General features: G+C 46.4%; 5 protein-coding genes across 5 annotated transcripts; 3 read left to right on the top strand and 2 right to left on the bottom strand.

Annotated features, from left to right (window-relative positions):
• The first annotated feature begins 118 nt into the window (after nucleotides 1-118).
• On the top strand, nucleotides 119-1,155 carry SPPG_07216 (uncharacterized protein). The gene has a single exon (XM_016755381.1). It carries the CDS (start codon nucleotides 385-387, stop codon nucleotides 922-924), a length of 540 nt encoding a protein of 179 aa, XP_016605327.1. The 5' UTR covers nucleotides 119-384; the 3' UTR covers nucleotides 925-1,155.
• Nucleotides 1,022-2,491, bottom strand: SPPG_07215 (uncharacterized protein). The gene has a single exon (XM_016755380.1). It carries the CDS (start codon nucleotides 2,331-2,333, stop codon nucleotides 1,200-1,202), a length of 1,134 nt encoding a protein of 377 aa, XP_016605326.1. The 5' UTR covers nucleotides 2,334-2,491; the 3' UTR covers nucleotides 1,022-1,199.
• A 578-nt stretch (nucleotides 2,492-3,069) lies between these two features.
• Nucleotides 3,070-5,363, top strand: SPPG_07214 (vacuole protein). The gene is made up of 4 exons (XM_016755379.1): nucleotides 3,070-3,724; nucleotides 3,794-3,900; nucleotides 3,961-4,369; nucleotides 4,431-5,363. The coding sequence occupies exons 1-4, from the start codon at nucleotides 3,306-3,308 to the stop codon at nucleotides 5,050-5,052; spliced, it is 1,557 nt and encodes a 518-aa protein (XP_016605325.1). The 5' UTR covers nucleotides 3,070-3,305; the 3' UTR covers nucleotides 5,053-5,363.
• Nucleotides 5,364-6,111: 748 nt separating this feature from the next.
• SPPG_07213 (uncharacterized protein) lies at nucleotides 6,112-6,468 on the bottom strand (the record flags this gene model as incomplete). Its single annotated transcript, XM_016755378.1, has 2 exons — nucleotides 6,112-6,405; nucleotides 6,439-6,468. 2 exons carry the CDS (start codon nucleotides 6,466-6,468, stop codon nucleotides 6,112-6,114), a joined length of 324 nt encoding a protein of 107 aa, XP_016605324.1.
• Nucleotides 6,469-7,728: 1,260 nt separating this feature from the next.
• On the top strand, nucleotides 7,729-9,912 carry SPPG_09455 (uncharacterized protein; the record flags this gene model as incomplete). Its single annotated transcript, XM_016757621.1, has 2 exons — nucleotides 7,729-8,045; nucleotides 8,379-9,912. The coding sequence occupies 2 exons, from the start codon at nucleotides 7,729-7,731 to the stop codon at nucleotides 9,910-9,912; spliced, it is 1,851 nt and encodes a 616-aa protein (XP_016605323.1).
• Nucleotides 9,913-14,887: the final 4,975 nt, after the last annotated feature.

Here is a 14,887-nt window from a genome sequence, read left to right as displayed (position 1 = left end):
ATGGCAACAACGAGTGCAGCCATATAACTATATTTGGTTAAATGGAGGTTGCGGCACCTGAGGCGCCGCTTATCCAATGGATGACAACCCTCATGACCACAGCGGAGGGGAGGCGTTCCTTTTCAAAGAGTTGCTTATCGCTCTCCTCCCTTTGTTGCTGTCGTTTTTCCAAAAGAACTTTTGAGGATAAAAACAAAGCAGACGCCTCGAACGGCCTTTTGATTTTGGGGATATCTGTTGATTGACGATTGAAACGCTAAACATACACAATCAAACGCATCCCAACAACAACCGTGTTCATCAAATCTATTTTCTGACTATAAAAGCCTCGTTTCGATTCACGGCTTTCCTTCCTACATTTGCATATTACAAAGGGAAAAAAGGATGCTAAACGAGCTATCAGCCGCATCGACGTTTCTCGCATCACATCTGCCATCGTCAACTCCCGCTGCGACTCGGGCACGTTTCCAATCCGTCCTGTCCTCAAGAATGCAATCGAAATTTTCTCAGCATTGGGACCCGTCGCATCCATTGCGAGGAAATGGGTTCCGCGCCATTTCGATTCTCGGTGGACGCGTCGATGCTCTAATTGTCGACGCTGCTGAGGACGCGGGTGTACAGCAGCACTCTCTCGACAAGGCTTTTCCAGATGAGTTTGTACTGTGGACTGACCCTGGGTCTGTGTCTTACAGAGTCGGTGAGAGAGCATATCCTGTCACAGTTTGGGAAGACAAGGGCGTGAGCCAAAGCTCAGACGCAAGAAAAGGTGGGCGAACAAGTCCTGTGACCGTGACCATTAAAGCACCTCCCCAAGCGCCTACTTCACAGCCGCAACCCGCTGTGGAGCGCTTGTCGACCTCATCAAAAGGCAATACGCCGTCTGCAGCGCCATATACCGTTCCCCAGCCCATACTGGTCTCTTGAGAATGCCATAGCTGGGTTGTTACCTTTTCCCTGTAAATGTTACGTTTTCCGCTTGTTCTTGATATTTTGCATGTTGATGAGTTTAGAGATGTAGTTTGCCTAGTTTCACTGTTATTTTTTAGATTCTTTTCTTGAACATAATATAAAGCATTTGGATATCCAACTGAAATGAGAAAGGATCATCGTTGGGTGTATGTACAATATATTCGATGATGTCCTTATAAATCCTAAGCGGCCTCAGAAAATCTTTGCAATGCAATAGTTCCATCTGCAAGTTAGAGCTTGCTCTTTCTGCTCCACACTTCAGGTCCGCCCTTTTCACCGTCCTTCCACATGTATCCAATCAGACCAACGTCGGGACTCAACCCGCCCTTTGCCAAGCGTTGCCAAGTCTTTTCGACCTCTTCGGGGCCGACAACTTCAGTAATTTTGATCCATTTGTGGACGTTGGCCATGGCATCCTTCCATGATGCGACCATCATTCCAAGCAACCGACCGCGTAATTCTTCCTGCCGCCTCTTCATCCAAGGAGGGGCAAAGAAGACTTCCACACCTTCAGGAAATTCACCCTGGGATTCTTGAGCATGAGACATGCCGACGCTCAATGACTTTTTTAACGCACTTCCGACCGTCGCGTGAATTTGCCGCCCAAGGTCGGCGTTTCCGGAAACGTCAACGTAGACAGTGGAAACGTTGCTCTTTAGCGTGTCGACCTGGTCATATGTGACAATGGAGTCGTAGAAGCCCAAGCTCTTGCAGTACTCCACATTTGATTTGGACGTTACACCGATGATCTCGGTTCCACCTCGTTTCTTTGCCAAAAATGCATAACAAAAAGCAGTCTTGCTGCTCGCGCTCGAGACAATAATCCGCTTGGCACCAAAGTATTGGAACTCATTCATGTAATCATCCAAAAAGTAGCTAGTCCAGTACAAGGGCCTAAAGAGCATCATCTCCCGCTCCTTGTTCGGAAGATACAAAGGATCCTTTTCGCAGACAAAGTACTGATTGTAGACCTTTCGGTCTTCCGGAAGTTGCGGTCTGTGGACGTAGAACCATGCTGGTGTTAAACCGCGCGTTGAAACGGGGAGAATCGTGTACTTTGCCAGGGGAAAGTATCCGTAGATGCGATCACCCGCTTTGAACTGATGGTGGCGTGAGTCAACAATGGTTGCCGACGCCCAGACCGGAGGTTTACCGTATTTTGCGTCTTCAGTGGGAAAGAAGTCAAAATACTGGTACGACCTTCCCAACATGGAGTATGTAATGTTGTTGGCGGACAGGCCGAATCTGTCAATGCGCACCAACAGGTCATTGTCGGTCAGGTCTGGCAGTTGCTTGGTGCGAACGAGCGTCTTGGAGACATCACTCGCCTCCACCAAGATTTCAGTGTCTTGTACAGCGGGCATATTGACTTGTCGCAATGTATCGCGGACCTTTAGGAACAGAACTGGCTAGGCACGATGGACGGATGGGCATCTTCGGCGAGTTTTATTCAACATCTGCGACCGGCTGTTTTGGGCCAATTCTGCCGGTAAATGCAACAATATGACCATTTATGGACAGATAACAGTCTTGTGACCCGCGTGACCAACCTGTCGCCCCCATCCGGAAACCACAATGTGGGGGACGTTTTGGGCAAAGGGTTTAAAGCCCTGCATGGCGCACTTGCTTAAAGGACTGGACGGATTGGAGACATTGTTCGGAGACTGTTTGCAATGGCGGATGGGGTAAAAAAGGCCATCTCCAAGGTTCTTGTATGGAAGGGACATTCTTGGAAAGTCACTTTATGAAACCTAGTTTCAAACGGCAATATGGCCACGCATTCAACCGGCAAAAAGCTCGTCAAGGGCCTTTGGGGAAGCCGACAGCCAGCAAGAAAACAAAAAAAAGAGTTGCAGCCGTCCGTTGGTTTCTTGCATCAAGAATTGTTGAATGGCATTTGGAGGGTGATCAGAAGACTTGCTACAGAAATCAAACAAGATCAAACAAGCATCTTTTGCGCATATGGCTTTGGTGCCAAGTCTCCAAAAATGCCAAATATAAAATGCAATCCACATTGTACAAGCCATTCCAATGCATTCTATCCGATTTGCGGCCAGGTTGGGGAAAAAGGTTGGGAAAAAGCGGCCGTCCGTTTGAACGAGCTGTCAGCGCCTCGTTTACATTGGAAATGCTAGGTCGTTGATTTCGCCATTGGACATCACCTACACTTTTTGCATTTTGGCAAACTCCCAACACGTATCTTCTTCGACAGCGTCAACTTCACCCGGTTCTGCACACCGACTCTCATACACGCGGCCGCTTGTGCCCTTTCCCCTCTCCTCCAGTCGCCGTGTGGACGAGCCCGGCCCGGTTTATCCTTGAGACGTTGACGCAGAATGTCTTGTTGCGGCGCCGCAAAATGGAAGCGAGAGCACATTGAAGACCACAAATTTGACCTCATTGATGTGGAGGACTTTGTGGACAACTCATGCTTTACTCAACTAGAGTACATATGGGTTTTTGTCATGACACTCAAGTCTGTCCTTGTATACATGGCCGATTTGGGTGTCGTTTTGTTGCTCATCATCACCGCTGTGGACAAGGGGCTGGACAAAGTCAGTCCGCAACAGCTGGTTGGGAACGAAAATTCCACCAAAGAGTCCACGCTGCCGTTGTCGAATCAAGTCCGCTTTTGGCTCATCATGGCCACTGTAGTTTTATCGTACGTTTTATTGGTCGTTGAATGGAAAAAAGCCATGGCGATTGTCAAGTCTCGGGACATTTCTTACGCTTTTACCAATACTGTGGCCTATCGGTATGTGATTCATTGTCCCAGGTTGGATTTGTAGAACTCAAATACTGATGGTGCTTTTGTCAACTACAGATACTATGTCATCCGATCATATCCGCACTTTTGCTTGTTTGACAAAATCGAGGGATCTAGGAAGCCGATTGATCGACTGGCTTTCTGGGTGTTCTTCACCTTTAGAGGTGTGTTTCGGCTCTCGCAGATGTGCTTTGAAGTCGTATTCATCATCGCTCTCTTGCTAGGATGGAAACGTCTTTTCCTTGCCGACTTCCCACGTCAGCTACTCAACTTTTTCCTCCTCTTTGACGTGTACAAGGATACCATGAATAATCCTCCACCGGGCGGCCCGAGAAACAATCCGCCAGGGTTCTGTTTAACCGATAGTAACGGGGCACCAAGCATTAATACGACATCATCAGGAGGCTTGTGTAATGCCCCGACGGACGTCAATGTCTTCGAAGCAGCGGGATATTTGATGATCAATCAGCCACAAAAGGTTCCAGCCGCCCAAATTTGGCTTTCGACGCTTACGGTGGCCATTTGGGGTATTTCGGCGATTCAACTTGTGGCTGCCTTCTTCATATATGTTCCTCTATTGTTCAATATTCGAGGCAATTTAAAAGAATATTGTTGTCACAAGGTCGACAAACGGTAGGGAATTCATGCGTGTTTGTTTTTCGAGAATTGTCCTATTGACAGTGAACAAATTTAGTATCGCGGAAGTCTTGCGCAAAAAGTCGAGAAAACGAGCAGAGCAGGCGCGAAAGAAGGAGCTCAAAGAGATTGCAAAGTATGGAAAGAGCTCCCGTCCCGCACCTACACTACCAAGTGTCGATGTAGACTTGATAAGCCAGCCAGCCGAACAGTATGCATATTACGAGGACAATAACTATGGCAGGGAAACTGCGGCCCTTTACGGACCTGGGTCAGAATACTATCCGACGGGGCCTGGATCTGCGTACGGCGGTAGTGGCTATGGGCCGCAACCACCGCTTCCGAATCCGTATGTTCGTGCCCTGGTTCACCCGAGCGGTCGTGCCACGCCACCGGGAGTACCCGATATGAGAATGGTAGCGAGTCCACCTCCCATGTCGTATGATTATGATGGTCAATCAAATTACGGTAGCCAGGCTGGCATGCGGTCAGCCTACGGTTACCAGCAGCCCCCACCTCAACGACCGCGCGACTCGACTGTAGAATCTGACTATAGTGGCTTTGTGGCGCAATATTCGGATAGTGGCTCAAATTATGGCGGAGGTGGCAGTGAGTACAGTCAACCGCCGCCAAGGATGCCGAGTGATCGGTATCGACGGGATGACAATGGTTACCGATAAGGGAAGTCAAGTAGTTGGATTTCGACGAGGCTGATACGGAATGCTACCTTGTCTATAGATGTAATGGTGGTTAGAAATTGAAGATGGACTCGGATGTTACATGCCATGTAGGAATTAGAGTGATTCGGTTGGGAGGTTGATTTGTAAAATAGTGTTCCATATCGTTTTTTACTATGTATGTTTTGTAAAGCCATTTGATTACGTCACAATCGTGTATGTCAAAGTATCTAGGCTGCATGGGTTCAGATAACGGCATGGATTGTTCGAAGTTAATGGTATGCTTAGTGTATTAGCAAAAACAAATGTCAGTGCCTCCACACCAGGGATTGAACCGCGCGACAACCGGTTCGGAAACCTTAATCTAACTAATCTACGCTACGCTACCGCTGGAACACTCCTCCTGCTGAACACCTCTGGTCTACCGTGTCCATCCAACATTGATCTCACAATCATTAGCATATTGCAGGTGCTCAGCATATCTCGATTCCAGTAGCGCATTGTCCAGGCTTGCTGCAAACAGTTAGGGTTGGTACAACCCAGCAATCTGTGGACTTTTTCAATCTTGCCTTCGTGACGGTGCCAAGGTTTTGAATGAGGTCATGTTTTGAAGCCTTTTTCAATGTCAGAGGAACAGTGAGGGCAGACAGATGAGGTCTTGTACTTGTCGAGAAGGAAGCAGTTGATCCTGTTCTGCTTAAAGAGGGTGCACCAACCTTTTGTCTTTGATGAGGTCTGAAATCTCACAGTTTGACCAGCGTCGCTCCAATCACCCATCACAACAGTAAAGTTTTCACTGTATTTGTTGTGCATGGCACTTATGAGGTCTGATTCGTTCTTCTGACAGTTTATAAATGCATGCCACTTCCATTGCATGTGGGCAGGGTGGGAGTAGAACTCCTTGCGACAATCCCAATCAGCGCAGCGAATGAGAAGGTAGCGAGTAAAGTCCATGAGATTCATCATCTTGTGGCTTGGGATATGTGATTCTATGAGATCAATGCTGCCGGCTTTCATTGCTTCTCGTCTCTTTGCAAATCGCCAGCTACCTGTCTCCACGGCTCACTGGTTGGTGGTGTAGTGGAATGTCATACCATTGCTGTCTTGGCAGTAGAGAAGATCATGCTTGTTTGTGTCGATAATGACAAAGTTCTCTGCTGCTCGACAAGCAGGCAAGTTGTTCTCCACATATACTGCCTTCACCTCAGCTTCTAAGGTCTTTGCCGACTTTTTCCCACCGCCGCACTTTCCATACTTGTCAGCTTCAGGATGTTTCAAGTAAACTGACACCGAGGTACCATCCATCATGATCGAGCCTTCAAAACACATTCCACGATGAGATCTAAAAGCCTTGTTCTGCAGATTACAGATGTGCAACCATAAATCGACCTTTTCAACAGTTTCTGCTTCTTGTCGCATGATGCAAAGAATATGCTGGTACAGGATGACCATGTCGATGCGGATATGGCTTTGGATGAGGGAGCGGCGAAGTGGGATGGCGCTGAACCATCGAAATCCATGCTTTTCATATAGTCTTGACAACTGACAGTAAGCAGGCAAGAAGGACATTGTGTAGCAAATGACTCTGATAAACCGGTTCGCTCAAAGGCATCAGGTGACCATGATTGAGGTTTCCGCAATTGTAACCTAAGCTTTGAAACCCCTAAGATCAAGCTCGGTTCTGGGCTACACCAGCGCAGCATGAAGGATACATTATGCAGCCATGATCGATCATGGCAATGGTCCGAGATGGGAAGATCGGATGCCGCCACCCTAATGAAGGCTACAGAAACTAGTGTAGACATTACCGTAGCATATTCTTGTATAAAAAGACAAATTCAATAAAATAAGTCAGCAGGCAGAAGCCGTAGCAACACTAAATCCCCACAACTAGCTTCTCAACTCCAATCTTAGGTTACCAGGAACCTAACAGAGCGCTTCAACAGCCTGATCACCTGCACTGAAGCCTCTAAATCCTGCTCGGTTCACAACTAACTGACTCTCCTTGCCTCTCGCCCCCAATTCGCTACCAATGCCCAAAGAAAGGATTCGGAGACTACGATTCCTAGTATGGACACCCACATAACCTGCTAGGAGACCCAAGTTGTCTTTACCATAGTCTACCTACAAAAAATCCATTACATGGTGGAGAAGCATGATGAACCACCTTCCCCTCTCAAATTCAGCTGAAAACCTTATTCGGTTGTACTGAAACTCTTGCGCAAACTGAGATCTGCTCAGGTAGCTACTTGGAAACTTTTTCTCTTGTTTCGGAGACAGAACTTCATGAAACTGAGAATGATGCCAGTCAAACACTCACCAACGTGAGGCCGCTCACCTGTGATCCAGACTCATAGTCAGGGTCCTGCAGAGGACGTCAAAGTCCCTCCCGCAACATGCCCAAGGCATTCAGGGACCACTTCCGTCAAACCAGAAGCCCCTAACTTGGCCATGATGGCCTCTGAAGTGGCAGCATTAAAAGAAGACATTGCCCGCTCGACTGCTGCAATGCAGTTGGCAACTCAAAATCTTATGGAACAGCTTCATAGGCTTTCCAAATGTCAGACAGCGGCAGATGAGTGCCTTGCACGAGCCTTAGAAGCCCTAGCACATCACCTGCTGCCTGAACAACCTCTCATAGCATGAGCTACAAGAGAATGGTCCACAACCCTGTGGGAAATGTCGGACACACCCAGGGAGCATACCAAACCAAGTTTTTCAGGTGCAGTGCCTCCAATCCAAGTGCCAGTGGCCCCGTGGGCCAGTGACACCAAGGTCAATTCCTTGAAAGCAAAGGACGTGCCTGAGTTTATGGGCAAAAGAAACCAAGACGTTGAAGAATGGCTTAACAAAGTCCAACTTCTTCAAAATGTTAGCGCAACATCAGATGCCAGGATGGTACAGCTCCTACCAGCCATGATAGCTGAGAAAACCCCTGCCAATGCCTGGTTTTACACTCTGGAAGCCCAGGAAACTCGCTCGTGGACCTGGAAAAGGTGGAAGGAAGAACTGCTTCAAGAGTTCTGAGACCCCCTAACCAAGTCCAAGCGCAAAGCTGAATATGTGCGCTGTCATGCAAACCCCAAAGAATTTCGCAGCTTTCTTGCATTCATCGACCACAAAACTCATCTCCGGCGCCTCACTTATGGCGACCGGGCAAACATAGAATGTCCCGCTGACCAGCATTTCGACCTAATAGTTGAACAATTGCCCAGCGACATCCAAATCATGGTCAAATCCTGTAACGTCATGAACCTGACCAAATTAAAAGACTTCCTGCGCCTTTATTTCGGCTCTGATGACACCAGAAGATGAGACCCCTGCTACAGCGGTGCTGCAGAAGCTCAGAAGAAGTCACAAAAGACCAGAACTGACAGAGGCCCTAAGCAGATGGCTCAACATAAAACCGGAAACCCCAAAAAGGGTCGCAATGGTCCTCAGAAGATGGTTCCGGACCCCAACAAGGAACCCCCGGCACCCTGCAAATTCTGTCAGAAAAGGCATTGGAATGTTTTCTGCTGGCAGAACCCGAACCGAAAAGATCCTGAAGATGGAAAGAAAGGACCATATGGAGCACCCATGCCCGCAGGTTGGAAACCCAAACAGGAGTCCAAGAAGTCTTACATAGTGGAGCTGGACTTGACATCCACTACCACCAAGACTCTTTTTTCAGCTTCGGAACTGGAAAGGACAGCCGCCGCTAATCAAGGATTCCACACCATTGGATTCTTTCATTCACCCAAGCACTCGGAATCAACAATTTTGATGACTGCACCTCTTTCTGAGGTCATGGAGACTAAGGAAGAGGACCCCTGCACACCCACGCAGGGCTGGGACCGAGTCTGGGACAACATAGCCATCATCTGGGGCACCCCGCAAGTGGCTCTGATGATGGGCAACAACCCCCGCACACTCAGCTTCTTCGCCAAAGAACCAAAGCAAGGCACCGGGCACCTCGGGAACAACCCCTACACAGTCGCATGGAGTTCCCACCACCTCTACATCACTGCCACAGCTGAAGCTGACAAGGATCAAATCCTGCGAAAGGTCCGAGAAGATGGTACCCCTCGTTTGATCCTCCTTGCCTGGATAAGGCTTGATGAGCATGAGAAATTCTTGATGTGGAGCTCTGAAGATCCTGTTATCTTTGATTCTTATGCCAACCTGCAACTGGTGGCATTTCTCCTGACAGGCAATATCGTTCACTCAGACTATTATTATCATTGCGGAAACCCCAAATTTCTGCACATTAAAGACCATCCACATCTCCAAAGACACAAAGAGAGCGAACGGATGCATATAGTCATGCTGGCTATTGAACAAGTTGCTCGCCAGAATAAAACAACAAAACCACAAAATGACAAATCTAGAGAGCACTTTGAGAGTGTGATCAAGGCTATGGAAGCAACAATTAACGACATCGTGCCCCATTTCGAGGTCGCGGTGCCTTCCATCAATGCCTTCTACTCAGTAGATTTAGGCAATGTACTCAAAAGCGAGACCAAGACCCAAACACAGCCTTGCTGGACGCTAGGCATCATCGCTCAGCTCTGGGCACCTGTGGTACTAGACACAGGAGCCTGCAAGTCTCTGGTTTCCGACATGTACCAGGGCCTTCTGTTCTCTGAAACCAATTTGCAGGATGCGGAAATGATGGCTTTCAATGGCATTGGTGGATGTATCTCATCTACCAAGACAGTATGCCTCGAAACTTCCCTCAGAGGCCACAGAGGAGAATACCCGACTTTCTGCACCTATTTCCGAGTCATTGCATACAGGAAACCTCTCATCATCCTAGCCAATGATGTGGTAGTGCATGCCTGTGGTATATACCACAGGCATGCACTACCACAGTGCCCATAGTCAACATCGCTGTACCAAAACCCATAGTATGGAGGTATGTCGCAAAACCCATAGTACAGAGGTATGTTGCAAAACCCATAGTACGGAGGTATGTCGCAAAACCCATAGTACAGAGGTATGTTGCAAAACCCATAGTATGGAGGTATGTTGCAAAACCCATAGTATGGAGGTATGTTGCAAAACCCATAGTATGGAGGTATGTTGCAAAACCCATAGTACGGAGGTATGTTGCAAAACCCATAGTACAGAAGTGTTTTGCCAATGCATTGGAGTGTTTCAAAGTGTTTTGAGTCTTCCAAGGTGTTTGCCCAATGCATTGGAGTGTTTCAAAGTGTTTCGAGTCATCCAAGGTGTTTGTCCAAGTCCGGGACTATTGATGAAGGGATGATATGCAGTATAGTGCACTTACACATAAAATTTTATGCATCTAATATTTCACGTGTCCAAACTCCACCTAATTCAAAGTCAACACTGGTTCTAACTTGACATTTGCTTCTTCTCAAGACTCCATGATATCACTTCATCTTGGGACTCCATCTCTCAGCCTTCGACATCATAGCTTGTGGACTCATCTGTGGACTCGTCTCTCCACATATCTCTTCCAACAAGGATAGCATCGAAACTTGTATCCTTTCTGTCCAATTCTTCGCAATTGAAACCTCCTTCCACAATCCATGCAGATTTGCTCTAGACTTTGGTGTCCATTGTTCCCTGAAAGCAACCATTCCAATATCCATCTCGGCACCAGCACACAATCATTTGCATAGTCCATTGTTAATTGTTGTATATGGAATCATTTTTGAAAAGAAGGCTTCGAGCTGGGGAGGGACTGGGGGGAGACTGGCGACCCTCTTTTATAAATGGAAAAGGAACTCTCCCATCTTATCGATAAAATGGTTCAATAGATGTTCTCTCATCCTATCAATATAACATGTTCAATCTCTCATTGACAAAGTGGGATGCCATCTTCCCTCAAGCCCACCTAGCCATTTTAACACTGTTTTTACAAGCTTCTTCATTTTCAATTTCAATTTTACTTTTTTCAAAATGTTTTTTTCATTTGATATTACACATTACCCCTAAATTAGTGGTTAGAGTGGCTAGAATATATATGGAGTGTTTTTTTCTTCCATATATATATAAATGTGTTTCTTTACTCCCTACATGAATGTAGACAAAAGGAGTCTAGCAGACAAAAAAATAGGACAAGCTAGGCCTATTTTTTTGACAACAGTGGTTTCATAAGGAAAAAGCCTGGTTACTCTTATCTGTTTGAATGTGCCTTTTTCCTAAATGTGAACAATGGGTATGTAGGTGCAAAACTGCCATCCTGCATGGACCAAGTCTTATTAGCTGCCATCCTCTCGTGTCCTAGTTTATCCTATTTTCTCATCTGCTAGACTTCTCTTGTCTACATTCATGTAGGTGGTTTAGAATTAAACATTTTCATAGATGTAAGTGTTTTCTCTCTCCTTATGTATCCTAGCCAATCTATCCACTTTTTTTAGGATATATGTGTAATATCAAAATGAAAAAACTTTTTGAGAAAAGTAAATTGAAATCGAAAATGAAAAAGCTTATAAAAAATGGGTTAAACTGGCTAGGTGGGCTTGAGGGATTCGTTACTCCTCATCGTCGAAAAGCTGTGTTGGCATCTGTGTTTCAGATGCATGTGGTTTCTTTTTTGTTTCTTTTTGTGGTCAGTCCAATGAAAGAAGCCATGAAAAGGAAAGGACTGTATGACCCAATGGGGATACAGTTCTCCATCTGCATCCCCATCTTTTATAGAGAAAAAAAAGGGAAGCCATGTTCATGCACTTTCCATCTGCATTTCTAGAACAAAGAGCCTTTCATTATGATTGTGTCCTAAGAGAACACAATCCTGCAGAATGGCCAAGTAGCCAGAATTTCGAAAACAGATTTCATCCAGTTTCTTCAAGTGAATGATTGACATAATATCTTTGAAGATGTGTTCGTTCTGGTCTGTTTTCGGAAGATACAATATGATACATTTTTTATCTCCTGTCAGCATACCTTGACAATATCTCCAGAAGTTATCGATGTCACCCTTCACGGCGTCTTTGATATTGAAGACTGAATGACCTAGAACGTCCACACATTGCATTCTATCTTTGTATAGCTTCCTCAATTTTTAATAATAGCAATAGTGCGTGTAATCTATTGTCCGAGTTCAGTGATTTTAATAAGGGTAACATCTGTGGTGGTATCAGGAGCAGCCTGACTGATACTAAAATTTGTGAAGTAGGCAACGTTATTGGCCATCCCTGTAACAATGAAGGCTGCAGTGATTGTACGATTGACCCCCGAATTAAAGTTAAAGTCGCTCGAGTACACGAGAGGCATCGACCCAGCGCTTTGGCCGAGAAATATTGACAATGTACCATTTGAGTTTGCTGTGCCATGGAGGTTGAGCATCCACTCCATAAGTACCTTGCCAGGTGTTGAAACATAGAAGACCTTCGAGGCATTGTTGGATTGCCACATGTCTTTAGTCAAAAGTTTGAAAACTTGAACATTTCTAAGAAATGTTTGACTGGCAACCCATGGTTGAGTAGCACAAACCTGACCATTCGAGTAAACTGGGCCATTGCTATAAAGATTCCCTCCTGCCACTACATGGGCTCCAACAGCAACACCTCCATACACCACCAATGCACCAGTTGTACTCGATAAAGCTGGAGTGGTGATTTCAACAATGACATTTCCTGTCAACGATGCGATAACCCTTTGCTCCCTGCGCTTGCAGTTGCACTGAACCTGCATCATTCCTCACCGTAAATGTCGATGCGCCTCCATCAACGCTCCTATTGTTTCCATTTAGAAACATAACAGCAGAACCAATAGCATTCTGGAAGTACTGAATAGAGCAAGCGTTGGTCCCTGGGTCGAGATTTTTAAGAATAATAGCCCATAACCCATTAAGTGGCGAACCAATAGTTAGATTACTGGACGAGATGAGGTCTCCATTGTATGTGTTGACAGAGAATCGGCTATTCCATGTTCCAAAGATATCACTGGAATAATGACCGAATTCATAATGACATTGGTCTACACTATCAGATGAGCCGGCGAGGTGGACATGAAGGGTGTCTCCGGAGTTGTTGTAGGAGATAGTGTAGTCACCTTTCGTAGAGGGAGTGTCGCTTCTCAACTTGAAATAACCGCCCGTGGAGGATGTAGCGGATTTTTTGTTGGTAGACTACGGTAAAGACGACTTGGGTCTCCTAGCAGGTTATGTGGGTGGCCGTACTAGGAATCATAGTCTCCGAATCCTTTCTTTGGGCGTCGGTAGCGACTTGGGGGCGAGAGGCAAGGAGAGTCGGTTAGTTGTGAACCGAGCAGGATTTAGAGGCTTCGGTACAGGTGATCAGGCCGTTGAAGCGCTCTGTTAGGTTCCTGTTAACCTAAGATTGGAGTTGAGAAGCGAGTTATGGGGATTTTGTGTCGCTACGGCTTCTGCCCCCGACTTATTTTATTGAATACATCCTTTTTATACAAGATTCTTGGATAAACTGTTAAACTAAACTAAACTAATGGGTGTTGCTGCACCGCAACTGATTTATTGGTGGCAGTACCGATCTCTTCCTTTTCCGCACTGGCTCGGGCCTCCACAGGTTGTACGAGGCACGCTGAAATCTAATGCGCCAATTGCCATTCTCCGAACCGGTTTTTTCGGTCGCGGTAACTCAATTGGTGGAGTTGGTCACGCGATTCGTGCTTCCCGCGTCCGATTTGGGCTTACTCGCGATCTCTCGAAGATGTCCTCATCGTTACATCCCCCCTTTGAAGAGCCAACGCACCGGCGCTCCGAGCGGGGGTGTTGGGACGTCAATTACCAGGTCGGTACCGGATCTGTGGGGTCCGCTTCATCTGCATCTTGGTTCACGACCCAGATGATACTGGCACGGCCACCGACGTTGCAACAAAACCAGATTTGATCTGTTGCGGTATGAACGATGGTACCCGGGGTCACGTCGGGGCCAGTTCTGGTTATGTAGAGGGCCGTAAAGGTCTCCGTGGCCCTTTTCAGGTTTGTCGCGCGGAAATGGTACTCCGCGTGTGCTGCAAGTGGTCACAGAACGGCGAAGAACGGAAGCTCTTGCTACATGTTCTCCCTACATAGCATTTTTATGAGAAAAGAGGGGGGACACAAAATACACTCCATGATTTTTGGGAAAAAGCTGTATAAATTTGGTTCAATTGATGAAAAAGATAGAACTAAATAGAAATATGCATCTGTTTAAATGGCCTCGTTGGTTTCCTGCTGAAAAACTGGTTGCATATTTCATGTAGGCAACTCAGGCGTCAGAACTCATCCCATCTCAACATTACCTTCAAGGCATACCAGCCGGGATTGGCCGCTCCGCGCCTGGCATCTTCCGCCGCTTTTGATGCTACTTTTTTACATGTAGCCCTGGGCTTTCGTTTTCTTTCTTCATGCATGCCGGGCGCGGAGCGTCCAATCCCGGCAGGGATGCCGGCACGGCGAGCGGCGAAAGCGGTAGATATGTACTGTTGACAATCATGATGAACGATAGCATGATTTCGACCATGCGAATAGTTTTTTAGTTTATCCAAACATTCATAGCAGGAATACACAGCGCATTTCAGACATATGCAGAGTTGATATTCTCTAAAGCCTGTACAAGTATCGCAACGCATCGAAATGCGCATTTTTATTATCATGAGTGGAAGATTATTCAGCGTGCGTTTTAAGTACCTTTAGAAGCAATATTCTTCAACTGAGCATATTCTTTCCCCACATTCATAATGTGGTCATCCATGTCCAATAGAGTTTCCTGATGCTGCAATATGCATTTGCAGATCGCCCTTTTATCTAGCGTAGGATCCTTGATGACAGGCATTAGGGTTTTCAGGTTTATGGTGATAAGATGCTTTCGATTTCTGAAAAATGCTATAGACGAATAATTTATGAAGCCATTATGGTTTGTAT

Source organism: Spizellomyces punctatus, assembly GCF_000182565.1.
Source record: "Spizellomyces punctatus DAOM BR117 chromosome Unknown supercont1.15, whole genome shotgun sequence".
Lineage (NCBI taxonomy): Eukaryota > Fungi > Chytridiomycota > Chytridiomycetes > Spizellomycetales > Spizellomycetaceae > Spizellomyces > Spizellomyces punctatus.
The sequence above is the reverse complement of the archived record's forward strand: the minus strand, read 5'-3'. Positions and strand labels throughout refer to the sequence as shown.